General features: G+C 42.3%; 1 protein-coding gene across 1 annotated transcript in view; it reads left to right on the top strand.

The window, feature by feature from the left end:
- The window catches only part of LOC147327103 (voltage-gated delayed rectifier potassium channel KCNH1-like), a 106,411-nt gene that overhangs the window by 11,143 nt on the left and 71,699 nt on the right, over positions 1-23,569 (top strand). The window contains exons 4-6 of the mRNA XM_086294714.1: positions 1,261-1,389; positions 9,619-9,737; positions 10,465-10,857. Of these exons, the coding sequence (XP_086150840.1) occupies positions 1,261-1,389; positions 9,619-9,737; positions 10,465-10,857 (641 nt within the window). The remainder of the gene's footprint in view (positions 1-1,260; positions 1,390-9,618; positions 9,738-10,464; positions 10,858-23,569) is intronic.

Genomic DNA, 23,569 nt, shown 5'->3' with positions numbered 1-23,569 from the left:
ATTTGACAACAACATAAAAAAAACCCATGAAATTCTGTTTTTGGTGCTACCCCCCAATATTTGTATGTACCCCTATGAAAAAATTCTGGAGGCACCCCTGCTAGTACCAACTGTGGAGAAGTGAAGAAGAGATGGAGAAAGTGAAATTAATGTGGTAAGAAAATAGATGGAGAAACATAATTATGAAGGGAGAGTATCACAGATTACCAACTTGTTTCAATCAATCAAACAAGATGAAATATATACATATATACATTACATATATTGCCGTCTGAACTAGAAATGCCAGGGCTTTTTTTTGTCCCATTTCAGCTCTGCCAAACACAAATTTCCTTACATTTTATATATTTATTATGGGGGTCTTGAGGCAATTGTTGTGATTTTGCGGTATATGAATGAATAAACTTTAATATCTATACACAAACTCTTGTAGTAAAATGACAATTGGAGAATTTCTATGTGGATGATGAGTAAATTTAAACTAGTGATTAGCAAATAATATGAAAATCTGCAGTATTAGTATTTGATAATGAAAAGAAATTTCTATTCTACTTATCCACTGAAAAATTCACTTGTCCCTAACAGGTAAACAAGCTTCAGTATTAAGCCCTGTAGTGTTCTGTTAGTATTATTGTAACCTAACAGCAATTTGGAGTCTTCCACTGGACTGTAAATTAGGGCAGGCTGGGGAGCAGTTAAATAATGTAGTGATATCCAGATGCTGTAACAAATTATATTGTATAGACAAAAAGGATTAGCAGACCGTTGTATGCATATGACGTGGTAGTAAATACATTACATTGCAAGTGACTAGCAGGTGTATATACAGCTTTAGGCATAAAGTTGTTGATTTACCGATATAGCAGTGGGTTACGGTGCATGTGATCACTCACTGAACTTCAGAGAGTGTGAACAAAAAACATTTAGGTTGTAGACCGCGTACACACAATATTATCAGATGGTGTCGATATCAGAATTATATTGTTTAAAAGAACCTTTTTGTACAATAAATTTTTTAATTGGATATTTAAAATGGAGTGGTCCCACCGATGGTTACTTGAATTTTTGACACCATCATGTCAACATGCCAATGCCCAGAGGAAATGTAGTACTACAGTGAAACAGTACAAATCACAAATAAATTGTTGTCTACTTGTTATTCTTTATTAAATTTTATTTTAATTTTGCATTATTATATTTTCCTTGTTGACAGATTGTTGTTGTGAGAAACAGTGCTTTACTTCCTGTTCTGTTCCGCAGGGATGCCAGTTTGGTTTTTCATGAAGATTGCCCCAATCAGAAATGAGCAGGACAAAGTTGTCCTGTTTCTCTGCACTTTCAGTGACATCACTGCCTTCAAGCAACCGATTGAGGATGAATCTTCTAAAGGTGGGTTGGTTCCAAAGTGTGGGTAATCTTGACAGAGATAAAAGACAAACATAGAAAAGGCTGAAGGAACAGAATAGGAGCACACAGCTGGATTAACCTAAGGATATAAAAAACAGAAACTCAAAACTATAGACTTGAAATAACAATATCAAAGGAAATTTTACCAGGTGTAGGGAAAAAATAAACATAGATATATAAACATTAGGAAATGGCTGACAGCTCAATTCCAACAATACATAATCCTCTTTCAAATAAATAAAACTCTAGAAAGAACCAAAAACCCCAAAACTCATAACATAGACAGCTCCAACAGCAAGTGTGCCAGAAGTGTAAAAGGGTCAAAAAGCTATTATCCTATAAGGATCACCTTAGCCTTCATTCGCATCCACTCAAAGTCATCCACTGAGCATAAATATTTACTATATTGAAGAAGAAAGATGTGTAAAAGTATTGTGAGCTTACTTGGGAAAAGTGACGAGACAGAAATCTCAAATATGAACAGGAATTCATAAATACTGATGTATCACCCTGTTTCAGAAAATCATTTCTTCTGTTGACATTTGGGCATTTATTGAAGAGGAACAATGCACAGAACTCTATAAGCCTCAGCCTTAGGTAAGGTAAATAAATAAAAAAAATGGCAGTGGTGCCACTATCGAAACTTTGGGGCATTACTGGAGATTGACAATTCATCTCTTCTTCCACAACATCGCAGGATAAAATACTGTCCTTACTCAAGAGTACACTTTAGCTAACTTTCAGAAGAGTTGATTCTGTTAATCTGGACATAGTACTTTCAGTGTTTCCTTACTTATCCAAGCGACTTCTTCGGTTTTAGCTGAATGCAAGTTTCCCCAACCTTATAGAGAGTACATTTGTATGATTACTGAAACTAGCACCACTGACGAACGATGGGCTGTGAGGTCAGTTTCTTGATTATTAATATGCACATTGTCATGATTATTAATCAACAACCACTGATCATGACATGCCGTGAGTACCATTCACAGAGAGTTGGGGAATGGCTGCAATCTCAGCATTGCAATATAGTAAAAGATGTAACGTCCTCAATTCAGAGATAGTCTTTCCCCACTTCACGTAAATGGCCTCCTTGACTCCTTGCTCAAACTACTGTTCCTCTCTGTCCAGGATGCGTGTATCCTCATCTTGGAGTATACATGCATATGTATAAAATTCACCTCTCCCCCCTGTGGATGGTCTTTATCCTTCAAGCTCAGGTCCTCTGCAAGAGGCCTGGGAGCTTTAGGGTGCTGCACAGTGTCTTTGCTGTTCTTAGGACTGAGCTGCTCTGGACAGATCTCGGATGTTGTTCCTGGGATCTGCTGGAGCCACTCACCTAACATGGGAGTCACTGCACCGAGTGCTCCGATTATCACTGGGACCACTGTTACCTTCACCCTCCATATCTTCTCAAGCTCTTCTCTGAGTCATTGGAACTTCTCCAACTTCCTTTTTCCTGATGTTGCTGTCATTCGGTTTCGCTACATCTATCACAGGGGTCGGCGTGCGGCTCTTTAGTCGTTATAGTGCGGCTCCTCGTGGTTTGGGAAAATAAATTAGAAGTATTCAGCTGAAGTGTATTTTATTTATGTTAGTTCTTTTTTACCTTGTAGTTCTAAATTGGAAGATTATTGTGATATTGAAATATAATAATAAAATTATATTTTATTATTTTTTCATCACTCAAAATAAGCATCACACTCGCGGAAGCCGGTATACCCGCCGAAACGCCGTGCATTTATCGAGACTTTCTTTCTCACAACAGTTTTTGTTTGCTGGATCATTTTAGTTCAGCGTCTTTCCTTTTGTTATATTTCTTTAAGAGTTCAAAATGTGTTAATTACATAAATAAAATGTAATTTTCTCTGTAGCACTTCATGGATTTCATAAGTAACACACCTTAGTTGTTCACACAAAGCATAAAGGTAAAAAACAGTATATACAGTGTTATCTTCATTTTAGATCTCAAAACGTATTTGTGGCTCCCAGTGTTTTCCCAAATGGCTCTTTGGGTCTTAAAGGTTGCTGACCCCCCTAATCTATCACTACGGCCATTTTCCTCTGCTTCTCCACTACTACTATGTCTGTTTGGTTAGCCATCGCCATTTTGTCTGTCTGTGGAAGTCCCCAGGATCTTAGCTAGGTCATTCTCAACCACCCATTTTGACCTCGGGACTTCCAAGCCATATTCGGCACAGATGTTTCTATATACTATGCCGGCCACTTGGTTATAGCGTTCTATGTATGCCCTGCCTGCTAGCATCTTGCACCCTGCTGTTATGTGCTGGATTGTCTAAGGCAGTAGTTCCCAAACTACCGTACGCGTACCCTCGGGGGTACGCAAGTGGCTGTAGGGGGTACGCGTGGGTTGGGGTTGGAGTGGGGATCAAAAGTTTTAAAAGCCGAAATTTGCGCTAATGCAGTTTTTTTTGCCTGTCAAATACATGACTATATACCACCCTCTGGTGTTCAGCAAAAAAATAGCTCTGACAAAATACATGGGCGTGATTTGCCCAAATGACTGACACCTAACAGTTGAAGTTGCCTCCAAGCATTCAGTGCAGCGCGAAAATGGACAAGTGGTTAACAAGAAAAAAAGGCCCTACCACAGAGACACCGGCCACAACAACCAATAAGCTCATATCTGAAGATGCATTTTCCAGTGACCGCACAGGTGATTGTTCAACAACAATGTGTTCGTCAGATTTGGATGCTAGCAGTGCTAGCAGGGATGTATCTGTGGTTACTAGCCAAGTGGCTAGCATAGCTGGAGCCAGCCATGTGGAAAGTGATGAAGTGTCTGATGCGGAGCGTCAAAGTGGGAGAAAGCATGACAGCACGGACTGTAACACAACCTCATCAAAGAAGCGCAAATATGATGACAATTATATTTCGCTGGGGTTTACGTGTATAAATATTGGTGGATTTCCCCGGCCACAGTGTGTTATTTGTGCAAAAGTATTGTCTCAGAACTCAATGAAACCTTCACTTTTGCGCAGACATTTAGAGACAAATCATCCCCATTTGAAAAATAAACCAAGGGAATATTTTGAGCGACAGCTAAAATCACTTTCAACAAGTAAAACCTGCATTCAGGTGCCAGATCTTATGAATAAAAACAGACTACAAGCATCTTACATGGTCAGTTACAGAGTGGCTAAAAACAACAAACCCCACACTATTGTGGAGGACCTCATTCTCCCTGCTGCTTTAGATATGGTAGGGACAATGTTGGGGGAAAAGGCAAAAAAGACGATACAGTCCATTCCATCATCAAACAATACTGTCTTACGGCGCATCAATGCAATGTCAGAAAATGTTTTACAGCAGCTACTTCTGCGCATACGCCACAGTGAATGTTATGCAATACAGCTAGATGAGTCCACGGATGTGGCTGGCCTGGCGCATCTTCTCGTATATGTGCGCTACATTCATGAAGGAACCATCAAGGAGGACATGCTGTTCTGTAAACCGCTGGAACAAAGGACAACTGCCGCAGATATTTTTCAAAAGCTGGACACATTCATGAACACACATGGACTCGTGTGGGACAGATGTGTTGGCATCTGTACTGATGGCGCACGGGCCATGACTGGGAGACACGGAGGTGTGGTTTCGCGTGTGCAAGCAGTCGCGCCAGATGCCTCCTGGGTACACTGCAGCATCCACCGAGAGGCTCTTGCTGCAAAGGGAATACCTGTCCGTTTGAAACATGTTTTGGACACGAGTGTAAAAATGGTTAACTTTGTGAAAGCCAGGCCGCTGAACTCCCGCTTATTTGCTGCGTTGTGCAATGAGATGGGCAGCGAGCATGAGACATTATTACTCCACACAGAGGTTCGCTGGCTATCTAGAGGGAAAGTGCTGACCCGTTTCTTTGAGTTGAGGGATGAACTTAAAGTTTTCTTCAGTAACCATCCCTTTGAGCTGTCTGAACATTTGCATGATGAAGAGTACCTTACCTGCCTGGCTTATCTGTGTGATATATTTTCTCGTCTGAACGAGCTCAATCTCGGATTACAAGGCGTTTCTGCAACTATATTCAATGTTCAAGATAAAGTTGAGGCCATGATAAAGAAGTTAAACCTTTGGAAGAACTGCTTGGATACAAACAACACTGAAGTCTTTCCTGTGCTGCATGATTTTCTGTGCTCTAATGATCTCACACTATCTAAAAGTGTAAAGCGCGAATGTAACGTGCACCTTGAGGAGCTGGCGGTGCAGTTACGCCGATACTTCCCAGAGACGGACGGCTCAAATGATTGGATACGTCACCCGTTCACCGCCGTGCCTACTTCGTTATCACCGTCTGACCAGGAGAGCCTAATTGAAATCGCCACAGATGGATCTCTAAAAGTTGAACACGCTCAAAAGAACCTGGCGGATTTCTGGATAGGGCTGCGCACTGAACAGCCCGCGCTGGCTAAGCGCGCTGTCAAGACTCTGATGCCTTTCGCCACCACATACTTATGCGAAAAGGGATTTTCTGCTTTAATAAACATGAAAACAAAATACAGAGCAAGACTTTGTGTGGAAAACGATTTAAGACTCAGCCTTTCCCAAATTGAGCCAAACATTGAAGAGCTGTGTGCCTCTGCTCAAGCACATCCATCACATTAAATAAAGTTCTGTTTAATGAAAGTTCATGGCCTTTATGCTCTCGACAAAAAAGTGAATTCTAATAAATCCTTTGATACACTGCTAGTATTAAGTAGTAAAGTTTGTTATTAAAACTCTGTCATTACTAAAAAATATTGATAAATTCATTTGGTGGTGAGAAATAATCGACTGTGCAGTATTTATCTTTATGCATGCGATATTGCAATGTATTTATAGACACTAATTAAGAGTCGTTCGTAGTAGGGGGTATGCGGCTGAGGGTGACATGTCTCAAGGGGTACGTGGCTGGAAAAAGTTTGGGAAGCACTGGTCTAAGGGGTATCTTTACACAGCCTGCACCTGGGGTCTTGCCCGGTGTGATAGACCCCAGCCTCTACGGATCTTGTGCTCAGAGCTGGTTTCTGTGGTGCCATGATTAGTGCCTCTGTGTTATCTGTCAGTCCAGCTTTGTCCAGCCACTGGTAGGATTTATGGATGTCAGCCACTTCCTCTATCTGCTGGTGGCACATACCGTGAAGGCATCTGTCCTTCCATGATGGTTCCTCCTCTTTCTTGGGTTTCTGCTGCCTGAGGTATTCACTGAGCATGCAGTTGGTCCTGGCCATTTTTCTGATGTACTCATGAATGTTTGTTGTCTCATCCTATACTGTGGTACTGACACTCAGTAGTCCCCGGCCTCCTTTCTTCCACTTAGTGTACAGTCTCAGGGTGCTGGACTTGGGGTGAAACTCTCTATGCATGGTCAGGAGCTTCCTTGTCTTGATGTCAGTGTCCTCTACCTCCTTTGACCAGCTTATTATTGCAGAAGGGTATGTGATCACAAGCAGGTCGTAGTTGTTGATAGCCCGAATGCGGTTCTCCCATTCAGTTGACACCTCAGGACTTCCCTGACCCTGCAGGTATTTGTTGGGTTCAGTTTTTCTAGCAGCCTCTTTATGGTTCCCATTTGCCTGTGGGATTCCCAGGTACAGTGGGGCAAAAAAGTATTTAGTCAGCCACCGATTGTGCAAGTTCCCCCACCTAAAATGATGACAGAGGTCAGTAATTTGCACCAGAGGTACACTTCAACTGTGAGAGACAGAATGTGAAAAAAAAAATCCATGAATCCACATGGTAGGATTTGTAAAGAATTTATCCGTAAATCAGGGTGGAAAATAAGTATTTGGTCAATAACAAAAATACAACTCAATACTTTGTAACATAACCTTTGTTGGCAATAACAGAGGTCAAACGTTTACTATAGGTCTTTACCAGGTTTGCACACACAGTAGCTGGTATTTTGGCCCATTCCTCCATGCAGATCTTCTCGAGAGCAGTGATGTTTTGGGGCTGTCGCCGAGCAACACGGACTTTCAACTCCCGCCACAGATTTTCTATGGGGTTGAGGTCTGGAGACTGGCTAGGCCACTCCGGGACTTTCAAATGCTTCTTACGGAGCCACTCCTTTGTTGCCCGGGCGGTGTGTTTTGGATCATTGTCATGTTGGAAGACCCAGCCTCGTTTCATCTTCAAAGTTCTCACTGATGGAAGGAGGTTTTGGCTCAAAATCTCACGATACATGGCCCCATTCATTCTGTCCTTAACACGGATCAGTCGTCCTGTCCCCTTGGCAGAAAAACAGCCCCATAGCATGATGTTTCCACCCCCATGCTTCACAGTAGGTATGGTGTTCTTGGGATGCAACTCAGTATTCTTCTTCCTCCAAACACGACGAGTTGAGTTTATACCAAAAAGTTCTACTTTGGTTTCATCTGACCACATGACATTCTCCCAATCCTCTGCTGTATCATCCATGTGCTCTCTGGCAAACTTCAGACGGGCCTGGACATGCACTGGCTTCAGCAGCGGAACACGTCTGGCACTGCGGGATTTGATTCCCTGCCGTTGTAGTGTGTTACTGATGGTGACCTTTGTTACTTTGGTCCCAGCTCTCTGCAGGTCATTCACCAGGTCCCCCCGTGTGGTTCTGGGATCTTTGCTCACCGTTCTCATGATCATTTTGACCCCACGGGATGAGATCTTGCGTGGAGCCCCAGATCGAGGGAGATTATCAGTGGTCTTGTATGTCTTCCATTTTCTGATGATTGCTCCCACAGTTGATTTTTTCACACCAAGCTGCTTGCCTATTGTAGATTCACTCTTCCCAGTCTGGTGCAGGTCTACAATACTTTTCCTGGTGTCCTTCGAAAGCTCTTTGGTCTTGGCCATGGCGGAGTTTGGAGTCTGACTGTTTGAGGCTGTGGACAGGTGTCTTTTATACAGATGATGAGTTCAAACAGGTGCCATTCATACAGGTAACGAGTGGGGGACAGAAAAGCTTCTTACAGAAGACGTTACAGGTCTGTGAGAGCCAGAGATTTTCCTTGTTTGAGGTGACCGAATACTTATTTTCCACCCTAATTTACGAATAAATTCTTTACAAATCCTACCATGTGGATTCATTGATTTTTTTTTTCACATTCTGTCTCTCACAGTTGAAGTGTACCTCTGGTGCAAATTACTGACCTCTGTCATCATTTTAAGTGGGGGAACTTGCACAATCGGTGGCTGACTAAATACTTTTTTGCCCCACTGTACTTGTAGCTGGTAAGCAAACTGAAGGGGATCCTGATGTGGCCTGACAATAGGTCAGAGCTGGTCAAGGATAAGTCTTTCCAGTGTCTTCATGACATGGGAAGTTAGTGCCACAGGTCTGAAATCCTGGGGGCCACTGGGACCCCAGTGTGTCTCATTCCCTGTGCGTCTTTGGCACAGGAATGAGGCATGATGTCTTCCACAGCAGTGGGACCCTCTGCATACTCAGACTCATCATGAACAGTTTATGAAGGACTCCACAAAGCTGGGTCTTGAAGACCCAGCTTTGTGGAGTCCGAGTGCTGGTCTTGAAGACACAGGGACTCACCCCATCTGGACCAGCAGATTTTGAGTGGAGTCTTCTCATTAGTCTCTGAACCCGGGCATGAGTGAAAGTGATAGGTGGGGGAGGGGTGTCAGAACTATTACAAGGGGCAATGGTGCCAGGTGGTAAGAGAGCGAGAAATAGTGGTGTAGCTGTGTATTACACGCTGACTAGAGGCAAGTCAGAAGGGTGGTGATCATTCATTGCAGTGATGAATCTGTTGAAAAACACATACAGCTCATTAGCTCTGTCCTCACCGCCCCCAGCTCCTCTGCTGTTAATTGGCCCGAATCCAGTGATTGCCTTCCACACCTTTCTCATGCTGTTCTGCTGGAGTTTCCAAACCAGCTTTCTCTTGTAATTGTCTTTAGCCTCTCTGATCTTGCCCTTCAATAACAAATGAACCATTCTGACCATTCATATACCTATCAGTTGATGTTCCTATACTTTGGGTCATACCACTACGGTTTGCTGTCATGGAAAGCTATCCGTCTTTAACATTAAATGGTTGGAATATTTAAAATTGTTTTAAAAAAAGGAAAGAACCAAACCAACAAAACTAGCCTACTATGGCTAACTGGGTTAAACATTAGTTGCTTCAAAATCCAGCAGTGTTTTAGTCATTCATCATGTTTAATGTTAAGATAAGTTTTCAGTGTCTTCATGCTGTTGTGTTATCTCCTTGACAGGGTGGGGTAAATTTGCTCGTTTGACTCGTGCACTAACCAGCAGTCGAGGAGTTCTTCAGCAGCTTGCCCCAGCTGTCCATAAAGGAGAGAATGTTCATAAACATTCACGCCTGGCAGAGGTAACACCATTTCCCCTACAGTAAGGTCTTTTTTCTCCCTAATGAAAAAACAAACAAACAAAAAAAAAACACTGGGATGGGGTACTGCAAGGGTTGAGGAGGTGATTATGAGAATGTGTGCCAGGCACAGTAGCAGGAGGGCAGGCCACACAAAGGACACACATTAATACAGAAAACCAAACAGGGAACCCAGGAGTAAAAAGAGTTGTAGAAACATCTTTTGTCACACATCAGCCATGTATAGAAGATAGAGGATTATGAGCTCATTTTGTCAGTTTGCTGAAAAAATTATCTGAATTAAATTTGTAATAGTCACCATGCCAAAAATAGAGATAAATACATCTAAATAACAAGAAGAATTGTGCTAAGCTAAAAGGTTTGTTGCCCCAAAATAAGTTTTTAAAAATACTTTATCATGTTTGTTGAACTTCTACTAAGTCAGGTACTTCTGGATAATTGCTGAATGTTATGTCTTACTTACTATAGGACAGAAAATACTGTAAGATAGCTCAAATGTGCTGTTTAGCAAAGTATTTCAGTCTCAGGCTGGACAGTTTCAGGTAAAAACAAGTTGTACTATACTGCATCGCTTGTTCACATTATGGTAATATATTCTTTCTGCTTTTAAGCCCAGCCTAACTCTTTTGTGTGTGTGTGTGTGTGTGTGTGTGTGTGTGTGTGTGTGTGTGTGTGTGTGTGTGTGTGTGTGTGTGTGTGTGTTTTGCAGGTTCTCCAGCTGGGTTCAGATATCTTGCCTCAGTACAAACAGGAAACCCCAAAGACACCACCACACATCATTCTCCACTACTGCCTTTTCAAGACCACGTGGGACTGGGTTATCCTCATCCTGACATTCTACACTGCTATCATGGTGCCCTACAATGTCTCGTTTAAGACCAAGCAGAACAATGTCACCTGGCTGGTGGTGGACAGCATTGTGGATGTCATCTTCCTCGTGGACATTGTCCTCAATTTCCACACTACGTTTGTTGGTCCAGCTGGAGAGGTTATCTCTGATCCCAAACTAATTCGCATGAACTATGTCAAAACCTGGTTTGTCATCGACCTCTTGTCCTGCTTGCCTTATGATGTTATCAACGCTTTTGAGAATGTGGATGAGGTTTGTAGGGATTTTTATTATAATTTATTTAAGATGAATGCTATGTTTTTACATCCTCTTTGTTCAGTCATGAGGTTGCAGTCATGATTGAACACTGGGTTCCTGTCACAGACCAGATTTAAAACTAATCAGTGTGTAGTACCTAAGATGAGCAGACTTAATAAGCTGTTCAGTGCAACTGAGTCTCTTGGAATTTGGGGATATTTTAGGGACATATGTTGATGATGTTTTAGATTGAAAATAACTACTGTGTTTAATTATCAATGAATCTATTATTCAGCTCCATTCAAATCCAAAGGCATTTGGTTGATTAAGACTTTCCATAATCATAACAGTATTAAATGATTATAAGTGATTTGTAACCTTTAGCAATTCAAATCACATTTGTTGAGAATGAGCTCTTGTTATGCAAATCTTTGAAACCAAAAAAATATAATTGGCTGATTTATGTCATGTTTGGGTTTGACCAGCAAATAGAACTCTTTAGAATTTGAATATTCTTTGGGTTAAGACTGGAAGTATTTAGCCTAGTCTAATTTTTGATTGAGGGAGAAACTGGAGTTTCTAGAGAAGACACGTGAAAGCACAGTGTATACAAAGCAAGATGTAATGTATTATCTTTATAACAAGTTTCCTATGTTATGCACAGGCCCTTAAACTTCAGCTTGTAGAATCAAAGCTCAAACATAGAGGTGGAAGTGTGATGATTTGGGTGTCCCTTGACTAAAAGAGATATGACAGAATTTTGCTGAGAAAACGCCTATGGGAGCAGCTATATTTTGACTTTTCGTAGAACAGAGTGCCGGCTTCCAACTCATATTCTTTTATTTGTGTTTTCTTTCAGCATTAATGTGAGAGTGCAGCTACAATGGATTTTTCATCTCAGAGACTCACTTTATTTTTTACTTCATGTGTTTTTAAGTCTTTGCAAACTGGCCTGAATTTTAATTTACTCAAGCAGTTTGCTACGAACCCAATTCCACAGAGGACTTGGGCTTATTTAATGCATAGTAACTTCTCAACAGAAAATATACATATAAAATGTAACAGTTATAAACTTCCAGTTTAACATAGGCTTACACACAGCTAACAAGTTGGTTACTCTTTTGAGACCTGCATATATGTGTCTTTCAGAAAGACATCAATGTTAAATACTATAGTTTAAATAATCTTTGGTAGTGAGGAACTAGTTTCTGTAATGCATCAAATTTCTGTGTGTCTATTTTTGATTTTTTGATAGCCAACTCTTCCTACACAGTCAGGAGTTGCGCATCCGAACTTGGCACATAAGTCCATTATAGGCCCTTGAAGACTCTGAAGACCATGTCACATATTATCTTGTCATTGTCCTGCATAAACTGTTCATGATGAGTCTGAGTATGCAGAGGGTCCCGCTGCTGTGGAAGACATCATGCCTCATTCCTGTCATTGCGTTGTTGACAATTGACAGGCAAGCGGGCTAACAGTTCCAAGGAATTCCCATCCTTACTTCTTATTCCCTTAGGTGGATTGGGCATGCAACCTTTTTCCTGCTCAGAACCATGGCCCCTATATTGGAGGAGTTAATTCTAATTCTTCACACGACATTGTAGAGGCATGTCAACCAAGGCAGCCCTACATCATCCAGGGCCATCTGGAAGTCAGGGTCTATTGCATCCACCCCAGGGGCCCTGCCACCAAGGAGTTAACAGCCTCAGTAACTTCGGCCCCACTGATAGGGAAGTCATCCCTGTCATTCCCACCCATATAGAAAAGAAATAGTAAAAACTTACATGATTTACTCATGAAAGTGGCCACTTTCTCATTACTTTCATATATTGTTTTAGTAAGTATCCAAAACATACAAGTTTCATTATATAATTTTTCACTCTTGTATGCTTTTCATACAAGTTTCACACAAGACAGATACAAACTTTATAAGATTTATATATATCTTTTCCATATGGGCAAACTTACCGTCTGAAATTTTAGTTCCGCACATCAAATAATTTTCAAGAAAATTTAGTTAAATCTGTGTATATTTGTCATTTTCAAAACCTGGATCACTTGAATCTCAAATCATCAGGTTTTTGGGGATGAATCTTCTAAAGGTGGGTTGGTTCCAAAGTGTGGGTAATCTTGACAGAGATAAAAGACAAACATAGAAAAGGCTGAAGGAACAGAATAGGAGCACACAGCTGGATTAACCTAAGGATATAAAAAACAGAAACTCAAAACTATAGACTTGAAATAACAATATCAAAGGAAATTTTACCAGGTGTAGGGAAAAAATAAACATAGACATATAAACATTAGGAAATGGCTGACAGCTCAATTCCAACAATACATAATCCTCTTTCAAATAAATAAAACTCTAGAAAGAACCAAAAACCCCAAAACTCATAACATAGACAGCCCCAACAGCAAGTGTGCCAGAAGTGTAAAAGGGTCAAAAAGCTATTATCCTATAAGGATCACCTTAGCCTTCATTCGCATCCACTCAAAGTCATCTACTGAGCATAAATATTTACTATATTGAAGAAGAAAGATGTGTAAAAGTATTGTGAGCTTACTTGGGAAAAGTGACGAGACAGAAATCTCAAATATGAACAGGAATTCATAAATACTGATGTATCACCCTGTTTCAGAAAATCATTTCTTCTGTTGACATTTGGGCATTTATTGAAGAGGAACAATGCACAGAACTCTATAAGCCTCAGCCTTAGGTAAGGTAAATAAATAAAAAAAATGGCAGTGGTGCCACTATCGAAACTTTGGGGCATTACTGGAGATTGACAATTCATCTCTTCTTCCACAACATCGCAGGATAAAATACTGTCCTTACTCAAGAGTACACTTTAGCTAACTTTCAGAAGAGTTGATTCTGTTAATCTGGACATAGTACTTTCAGTGTTTCCTTACTTATCCAAGCGACTTCTTCGGTTTTAGCTGAATGCAAGTTTCCCCAACCTTATAGAGAGTACATTTGTATGATTACTGAAACTAGCACCACTGACGAACGATGGGCTGTGAGGTCAGTTTCTTGATTATTAATATGCACATTGTCATGATTATTAATCAACAACCACTGATCATGACATGCCGTGAGTACCATTCACAGAGAGTTGGGGAATGGCTGCAATCTCAGCATTGCAATATAGTAAAAGATGTAACGTCCTCAATTCAGAGATAGTCTTTCCCCACTTCACGTAAATGGTCTCCTTGACTCCTTGCTCAAATTACTGTTCCTCCCTGTCCAGGATGCGTGTATCCTCATCTTGGAGTATACATGCATATGTATAAAGTTCCCCATTCGCACCTGTGGGCGGTTAATCCTTCAAGCTCAGGTCCTCTGCAAGAGGCCTGGGAGCTTGAGGGTCCTGCACAGTATCTTAGTTGTTCCTAGGACTGCGCTCTTCTGGACAGAGATCTCCGGGACAGAGATCGCCGATGTTGTTCCCGGGATCTGCTGGAGCCACTCGCCTAGCTTGGGAGTCACTGCACCTAGTGCTCCGATTACCACTGGGACCACCGTTACCTTCACCCTCCACATCCTCGCGAGCTCTTCTCTGAGCCCTTGGTATTTCTCGAGCTTCTCGTGTTCCTTCTTCCTGATGTTGCTGTCATTCGGAACCACTACATCGATCACTACGGCCGTCTTCTTCTGTTTGTCTACCACCACTATGTCTGCTTAGTTAGCCACCACCATTTTGTCTGTCTGTATCTGGAAGTCCCACAGGATCTTAGCTTGGTCATTCTTCATCACCCTTGGGAGCATCTCCCATTTTGACCTCGGGAGTTCCAGGTTGCTCAAGAAATGCTCTTTGCTCTTTTAAAGGGAGAGTACCTAGCCACTGGTACAGATATGTAGATGAAACCTGGGTCAAAATCAAAACACGAGAAGTGGAATCCTTCATTGCTCACATTAACGTTGTGGATAAAAACATCAAGTTCACCAGGGAAGACACAAAGGATAACTGTTTGCCTTTTCTGGACTGAAGAGAATGGAACCCTCAACATTGAAGTTTACCGGAAGCCCACACACACACGGACCAGTGCCTCCTCTTTGACTCCCACCACCCCCTGGAACACAAACTTGGAATAATCAGGACCCTACATCACCGGGCAGAGAATGTTCCCTCTAAGCCTGAAGGGAAAAAGAAGGAGCACACACATGTAAAGGAAGCGCTTAAAACATGCGGCTATCCTAGATGGGCTTTCATCAAGTCAGCAAAGAGGCACAGAGAAGAAGATCAGACACTAGGGAAGATAAGAAAGAAAAACGCAACAATATTGTCATCCCCTATGTAGCCGATGTATCTGAAACACTAAGAAGAGTCTTCTCCAAGCACGACATCCCAGTGTACTTCAGACCCCGTAACACACTCAGACAAAAACTGGTTAATCCCAAAGACAAAATTCCTAAACACAAGCTGTACAGTGTAGCGAGGAATGCCCAGACCTCTACATTGGAGAGACCAAACAGCTACTTCATAAACACATGGCACAACACAGAAGAGACACCTCCATGGGACAAGACTCGGCGGTCCATCTGCATCTAAAGGACAAGAGTCAGTCTTTTGAGGATGCCAATGTACACATATTTCGGACAGAGAAGACAGATGGTTTGAAAGAGGATTAAAAGAAGCCATTTATGTCCACTGTGAGCGAATGTCTTTGAGCAGTGGTTTACGGTGGTTTACGACACCATCTATAATTTTGAGATCCCTTCCCAAACGCCTTAATGCCCGTTCTGAGATCCCTTCCCAAACGCCTTAATGCCCTCTCCTGGGCCTCTAACCTCAGGAAATCACATGATAGGGTGGGGCTAGGTTTCACAACGAGCTCACCCAAAACCTTGGCTGATTATGACCTACACCCAGCTTCTCAGATGAGAGGTGAAACGTCTTCAAGCAACCTAAAGAAGTCCGAGAACGGTCATTGTAGTCTACGATGACAGAGAACCTGCACAGACAGGTAGGTGTACAGTTTCGCTAAACCAAAAAGACTATCATGAGAAAATTTTGTCACTGCTTAGTGACGAAAATACATATGAGTCCCTGAAACGAAACCACGGAAGTGACTACAGGAGGAGGGTGATAGACCATCTGAAGCAGTTAGAACAGGACAATGCTATTGACCGGACCTCATACCACAGGCTATACCCAGAGGAATCTACACCAAGTCTGTATGGTTTACCGAAGATACATAAATAGGATGCACCTTTAAGACCGATTGTCTGTATGATCAACTTGGTTATGTCTGTGAAGGTTCTCAGTCATCCAGGTCATCGTAGTCAAAGGAGCTTGCAAAGAAAAGCGTCTGGACTTCTTTAAGTTGCTTGAAGACGTTTCGCCTCTCAGCCGAGAAGCTTCTTCAGTTCTAAGGTCAAATGGTGGGGAGTACCAGATTTAAACCTAGTGGGAGTGGTCTTCAAGCAACTTAAAGAAGTCCAGACGCTTTTCTTTGAAAGCTCCTTTGATCAACTTGGTTACCTATAACATCTCTTATTTTCTGGCTTTGGTCCTCAACCCGCTGGTAGGCAGCTCTGAACACCACATTCAGAACCCCTTGGATTTTGTTGAGAAGGTGAGAGATGTCATTATGGAGGCACATGAAACCATGGTCTCGTACGATGTTACATCTCTCTTCACTTGCATCCCAGTCACGGAAGGGAGGTAGTTCGTAAGAGATTACAGGATGATCCCAACCTCAGCAACAGGACCACTCTCCGCATTGAAAAAGTCTGTTTGTTTTTGGAACTGTGTCTTCATTCCACCTATTTCACATACAAGGGTCAGTTCTACAGGCAGAAACATGGGTGTGCCTTGGGTTTCCCAGTTTCACCCATCATGGCAAATTTTGTACATGGAAGAAGTGAAAAAGAGGTCTTTATTTTGTCTACCTTGGAACACCACAAAGTCATTGGTTCAGGTATGTGGATGACACTTGGGTGAAAATCAGGACGTACCACAATTCACGGATCACATTAACTCGGTGGACAGACACATCAAATTCACCAGGGAGGATATGAAAAGTGGCAGGTTTGCCTTCTTAGACAGTGAGATCTCCATCAGTAATGGGGGACATCTAAAAGTCGATGTGTACCGGAAACCTACGCATATGGATTAGTATTTAAGGTTTGACTCTCATCATCCACTGGAGCATAAATTGGGTGTCATCAGGATGCTACAACACAGAGCAAACACCATCCCCACAGACACAGCGGGCAGAGAAGCAGAAGAACATCACATCAAGAAGGCCCTGAGTGAATATGGTTATCCCAGCTGGACATTTGTCAAAGCTGGGAAGGCTCCTAAAGAAAGCTCCAGCCGATCCAGGAGATAAGGATAACCGCTGACGAAGCGAAAACCTGTAGTGATCCCATACGTGTCAGGAGCATTGGAACAGTTGAGACATATTTTTTCTAAACACTGTGTCTCTGTGGGTTTCAAACCTCAAAAAATGCTGCGCCAAAAATTGGTCCACCCCAAGGATCAGGTCCCCCGACACAAACAGAGTAACATAGTGTACGCTGTTAAGTGCCAGGAGGATTGCCAGGATTTATACATTTGGGAAACCAAACAACCTCTGGCGAACCGAATGGCACAACACAGAAGAGTTACCTTGTCAGGCCAGGACTCTGCAGTCTATTTACACCTACAGGCCAGTGGACACTCTTTCAATGATGAGGATGTACACATCCTGGACAGGAAGGAACGCTGGTTTGAGCGCGGAATCAAGGAGGACATTTACGTGAAAAGGGAATCGAGGAGGGGGCTTCTGTAAGCCATCTTACAGTGCTGTGATTGCAGCCATTCCCCAACTCTCTGTGAATGGTATTCATGGCCATTGATCAGTGGTCTTTGATCAGTGGTTGTTGATCAGTGGTCATGAGAATTTGCATAATCACGATGAAGGAACTGACCTAAGTGCAGTCGAAAAAACCCTCAAGTGCTATCATGAAAGTGGCTCACATGAGGACCGCCCCAGGAAAGGAAGACCAACAGTCACCTCTGCTGCTGAGGATAAATTCATCTGAGTTACCAGCCTCAAAAATTGCTAGTCAAGAGTACCTCAGATTAGAGTTCCAGTAGCAGACACATCTCTACATCAACTGTTCAGGGGAGGCCAAGAAACACAAGGAATGTACATTAAACCAGTGGAAATCTGTGCTTTGGTCTAATGAGTCCAAATTTGAGATGTTTGCAACCATGCATATGGAGACCATCTCCTCACACAAAGACACTGTGTCTTTGTGTGAAGGGATGGTCTCTATTTGCATGGTTTCCATCATGAAGCATGGAGGAGGAGGTGTGATGGTGTGGTCAAACTGTTGGGGATTTATTCAAAAATGAAGGCACAATGAGTCAGCATGGCTAACCCAGCATCCTGCAGAGATGTGCTATCCCATCTGGTGTACGTTTAGTTGAACCATCATTTATTTTTCAACAGGACAATGACCCCAAACACACCTCCAGGATGGGTAAGGGCTATTTGACTATTTGACCAAGAAGGAGAGTGAGGGAGTGCTGCTCTAGATGGCCTGGCTTCCACAGTCACCTAAACTAAACCCAATCGAGATGCTTGGGATGAGATCGATTGAGGAGTGAAAACTATTTCAGGTGACTACATCATGAAGCTCAATGAGAGAATGCCAAGAGTGTGCAAAGGAGTAATCAAAGCAAAGGGTGGCTATTTTGAAGAATCTAAATCCTAAAACATTAGAATTTATGTTATGAGTTACTTCATAGTTTTTCATTTGCTACACAATTCCACACGTGTTTATTCATAGTTTTGATGCCTTCAGTGAGAAGCTGCAATTTAAATAGTCATGAAAATAAAGAAAAACCATTAAATGAAATTAATTAAATTGACTGGTAGTGTATATTTACCTTTTAGTTAAAATATACTAAAAGGCAAAAAAATGCATATATATAAAATTCCCCTCTTGCCCCTGCTGGCAAACTTTATCCTTCAAGCTCAGGTCCTCTGCCAGAGGCGTGGGAGCTTGAGGGACCTCCACAGTATCTTATCTGTTCCTAGGACTGTGCTGTTCTGCATAGAGATCTTGGATGCTGTTCCAGGGATCTGCTGGAGACACTCCCTTAGTTTGGGAGTCACTGCACTAGGGATGGGTATCGTTTAGGTTTTATCCGATACCGGTGCCAAATCGGTACTTTTGAAACGGTGCCGGTGCTCAAACGGTGCTCAAACCGGTGCTTAAAGAATGGAGAACACAAAATTGGTCCAAAAACCTCTCATGTTCAGCTGTTTTTTGTAAAAAGATAACAATGTTAGCCTTTTCTGCAGCTATGGGGCATATATGGTATCACTCTTGGCTGGAAGCAGTGCTTAAACAATGGAAAAAACACAAACTTTGTCCAAAAACCTTTCATGTTTAACTGTTTTCCACTTTTTCTTTGGTCATTTTAGCCTTTTTGGCCAGGGTGAAGGGAGTATCTGCCATCAAACAAGAAGACAGCTGCATGTAGCTATGATGATGTTTGCTAGTTCACCTTACATGCATTAATGTAATAACGTGGTTAGCCTACTCAACGTAAATTACACACGAACAACATTAAGCTACTCACGCAGAGAAGAACGGCTGCTGCTGCATCATCATCCGTCATCATTTCTGCTACACTGGCAGGGCTAGGGGCCAGGACTCTCCTCTTCGTGTTTTTGGGGGATGTTGCATAACAGGCAACCCACCCGCAGTAGATGCGCTCGGTGTGAGGTCTCGCAGCAAGCTATCAAATACGGTGCATTTCTGGGCTTTTAAAAAAAACGCTATGCGTCGCCAGGTGTTTCATCGGATTTGAGGTGTTACCTCCTTTGACAGTATCACAGTATCAGCTTAAAGCACTTGTTGCAGGCTGCTGAGTTTGCATATTTTGCTGTGAAGTACAGCCAGACTTTTGACCGCTTCGCCTTGGACATTTTTAATCTGTAGCTCTGCTCTAAAAGAACGTACGTACCTGGGCCCGCCTACTATCCTCGGAAACGTAAAGTGATTGGCTAGAAGTGTATCACAGCTCAGGAAAAAAAAGCACCGAAATAAAGCACCGAAATGTGCGCTGCTTTTCGGTCTGGTTACTACCGTTTATGTCAGAACCGGTGCCATCATGGCACCGGACACCGGTACCCATCCCTACACTGCACTAAGAGCATTGATTACCACTAGGTATTGCCTTCACCTTTCACATCTACTCAAGCTCTTCTCTCAGCACCTTTAGTTCTCTAGCTCCTCATGTTCCTTCTTCCTGTCCCATTTTGACCTCTGCTGTTATGTGCTGGGCTGTCTCAGGGGCACTTTACACTGCCTCCATCTGGGGTCTTGCCTTTCATGGTATGATCTTGTGCCACTTCCTCTATCTGCCAGGGGTACTATGCAGGGGCCTGATGATTTTTCTCTTTGCTCATCTTCTTTCTCAGGTTTCTGTTGCCTGCTGTATTCACTAAGCACACAGTCTGTTGTGGCCATCTTCCTGATGGATGTTTGTTGTGTCATCCTGGAAAGTGGTTCTGACACTCACCAGTCCTCAGTCTTCCTTGTTCTGCTGGGTGTACAGTCTCAGCATGCTGGATTTGGGGTGAAACCCTCCATGCATGGTCAAGGAGGGTTTTATGTTTCCTTTATGTTTCCTACCATTTGTTTTGTTTTGTTTTTTGGCAAAAAAGAATAAAACCTTACTCTTCTGGATGTCCTTCCTTATGTCAAGATCTGGTTTGGTACAGTTGCCAGTGCTCCTAGGTGTTGCCCACTTCTTGAGTGGTAAGAAAATAGAATAGCTTAGTGAAAAGGGAAGTCTGGGTTTCAAAAAAGAAAAGAGAGACACGTGGAAATTACACTCATAGCAAGTCAATATGAAAGAAACTGCTCGACTTCCCTAGTATTAGTTACCTTACTTCATTTCTAATGGAAAATAATGTTTTGGGTTTTTTTTAGCCGACATGTAATCGGTGCAGGCAGACCCTTTGAACATGTTATATTTATATTCATATTTTTTCTACACACAATTTATTTTGTGATAATAGTATATTATCACTACAACCCACATAACCAGAGTGTTTTTGGAGAAGTGTGTATTGCTTTGGATATATTTTGCACACTGTCGATGACTAATGCAGGTGAAGAGAGCTTTCATTAAGCTAAATCAGATTAAAACCCAATCTTTGCACAGTGTTATATTTTTAGGGCCACCGTGATTTGCAACATTAAACTAATATTAAATTGGGCTAATATTTTTTTCATGGGGCCCCAAATCCCTGGTGGCACCCCTGAGTACTCTTCCCCATTCCACACTCTTTAAGATTATGTTAAGCAGCCTGGTCAAAAGGTCCACGGCCTGCTCTTCTACACATCTCCATACCTCCATAGGCATGTCATCTGGACTGACTGTCTTTATCTTTTTGTGGCTATTTCAACAACATCTTTACCCCTCTATTCATCTTGACCTTTAGTAGACCTGGCTGGATTTTTACAGTGTCACATGAGCTCCTCGATTGTTTCTATTTTGTAATGATACTGATTGTAAAATACTTTAACAGTGCTGTTGCTTATGAATTAGCACAATTTGTGCAGCTAATATTTTTTTATTAGAAGCTGCAGTGTTCAGTACATCAACATAACAACAAGTTGACTTGTTTTTTCATTTAGTCTTTTACCTTATTGGGTAGTATAACTGATTTCATTTTAATCTAAACAATTTTGACAATAAAAAGAATAGAATCAACATTTTACACTGTAATGGATTTGTTGGTGAAATTAAACACTGACTTATCATTTTTGTTTTGGCCAGCCTATTACAGAATGAAGTATCACAGACTGAAGAAAAAGAAAGAAAATCCATCCATCCACCCACCCATCCATCCATCCATCCATCCATCCATCCATCCATCCATCCATCCACCCATCTATCCATCCATCCATCCATCCATCCATCCATCCATCCATCCATCCATCCATCCATCCATCCATCCATTTTCTTCAGCTAATCCAGGGCCAGGTTGCAGGGCCAGCCTAAGCAGAGAAGCCCTGGACTCCCTCTCCTGGGTACCTCCTCTAGCTTGTCAAAGGATTTCCTAGGCCAGCCAAGAAAAATAATCTCTCCAGTGTTTCCTGTGTCTGCCCCGTAGCCTCATTCAATGCCCAGAACACCTCACCCAGGAGGCGCCCAGGAGGCATTCTTGTCAGATGCCTGAACTTCCTCACTGGCTCCTTTCCTACTCTGAGCCCCACCCGAATGGCTGAACTCCTCACCCTATCTCTTAGGGAGAGGCCAGGTAAATCTTGAGAGAAAGTTCATTTCCACCACTTGTATCCGCAATCTCATTCTTTTGGTCACTACCCAAAGCTCGTGACGATAGGTGAGGGTAGGGACATAGATCAACCGGTAAACTGAGAGCCTCGCTTTTATACTCAGCTCTCAATTCCCCACGACGAACCGGTACAAGGCATCACTGCTGCTGCAGCACCAATCTGTCTGTCAATCTCCTGCTTACTTCTCCCATCACTCATGAACAAGACCCTAAGATACTTAAACTCCTCAACTTGGGGCAGGAACACATCCCTGCATTTAAGTCGGCACTCCACCCTTTTCTGACTTTTGGAGGTGCTGATTCTCATTGCCGCTACTTCACACTCGGAGCTGCTGGCTGTCACTTGATGAAGCCAATAGAACCACATCATCTGCAAAAAGCAGAGATCAGATTCTTAGACCACCCAAGTATAAGCCTTCCCCCACTTGGCTGCGCCTAGAAATTCTGTCCATAAAAATTCTGAACAGAAAAGGGCAGCCCTGGTGGAGTCCAACACCCAATGAGTCCAACTTATTGCTGGCTACGCAGACCAAGCTCTTTTAGCAGTTGTATAAGGATCGAATGGCCCATAGCAATGGGCCAAACACCCCATACTCCCGAAGCACCTCCCACAGGACAGTCTGAGGGGTACAGTCAAATGCCTTCTCCATGTCCTTAAAATACATGTAGACTTGTTGGGCAAACTCCCAGGCGTCCTCAAGAAACCTGAAGAAGGTAAAGAGCTGGTCTAGTGTTCCATGACTGGGACAAGAACCACATTGTTCCTCCTGTACCGTGGTTGGACTAACGGACGGACTCCAGCACCTTGGCATAGACTTTCCCAGGGAGGCTGAGGAGTGTGATCCCCCCATAGTTGGAGCACACCTTCCGGTCTCCCTTATTTGAAGATGGGAACCACACCCCTGGTTTGCCAATCCAGAGGTACCACCCCTGATCTCAACGCAAGATTGTAGAGGCATGAAAGAGAAACAAATTCAACTAAACTAAAATAAATGGGATTCAACAATGGGATTCAATACTGTTGCCATCATGTTCTGTGTCAGACCATATCATCACAATTGGTTTGGTGTCATGTACTGAAATTATAGATTAGAATTAGATTAGAATGTTGGATTAACAGTCTTACAAAATAAAAATAACAAAAAATAAAGCAAACATGGCAGTTCAGCTTCTTATTAACATGTATTGTCATCAATAAATAATTATTTCTATGATAACCAGAAAACAGAACTTATCATTTAACAATAATTTTAATGAATTATGTCAAGGACATGGGGGGAAAAAACAAACAAATGATTTGTTGGTATTCCTAGAAATGAGGGGGGGTAAGTTGGTGAATAAAGAGATCTATTGATCCGTTCTCTTCCACTTATCCTTATTAGGGTCGCAAGGTGGCTGTAGCCTATCT

This window comes from Aulonocara sp. 'chitande type north' Nkhata Bay, linkage group LG6 (assembly GCF_057382095.1).
Source record: "Aulonocara sp. 'chitande type north' Nkhata Bay isolate Kocher_YH1m ecotype deep benthic linkage group LG6, A_spYH_male_GT1.1, whole genome shotgun sequence".
NCBI lineage: Eukaryota > Metazoa > Chordata > Actinopteri > Cichliformes > Cichlidae > Aulonocara > Aulonocara sp. 'chitande type north' Nkhata Bay.
Note: the sequence above shows the minus strand (reverse complement) of the source record. Positions and strands in the feature narration are given on the sequence as shown.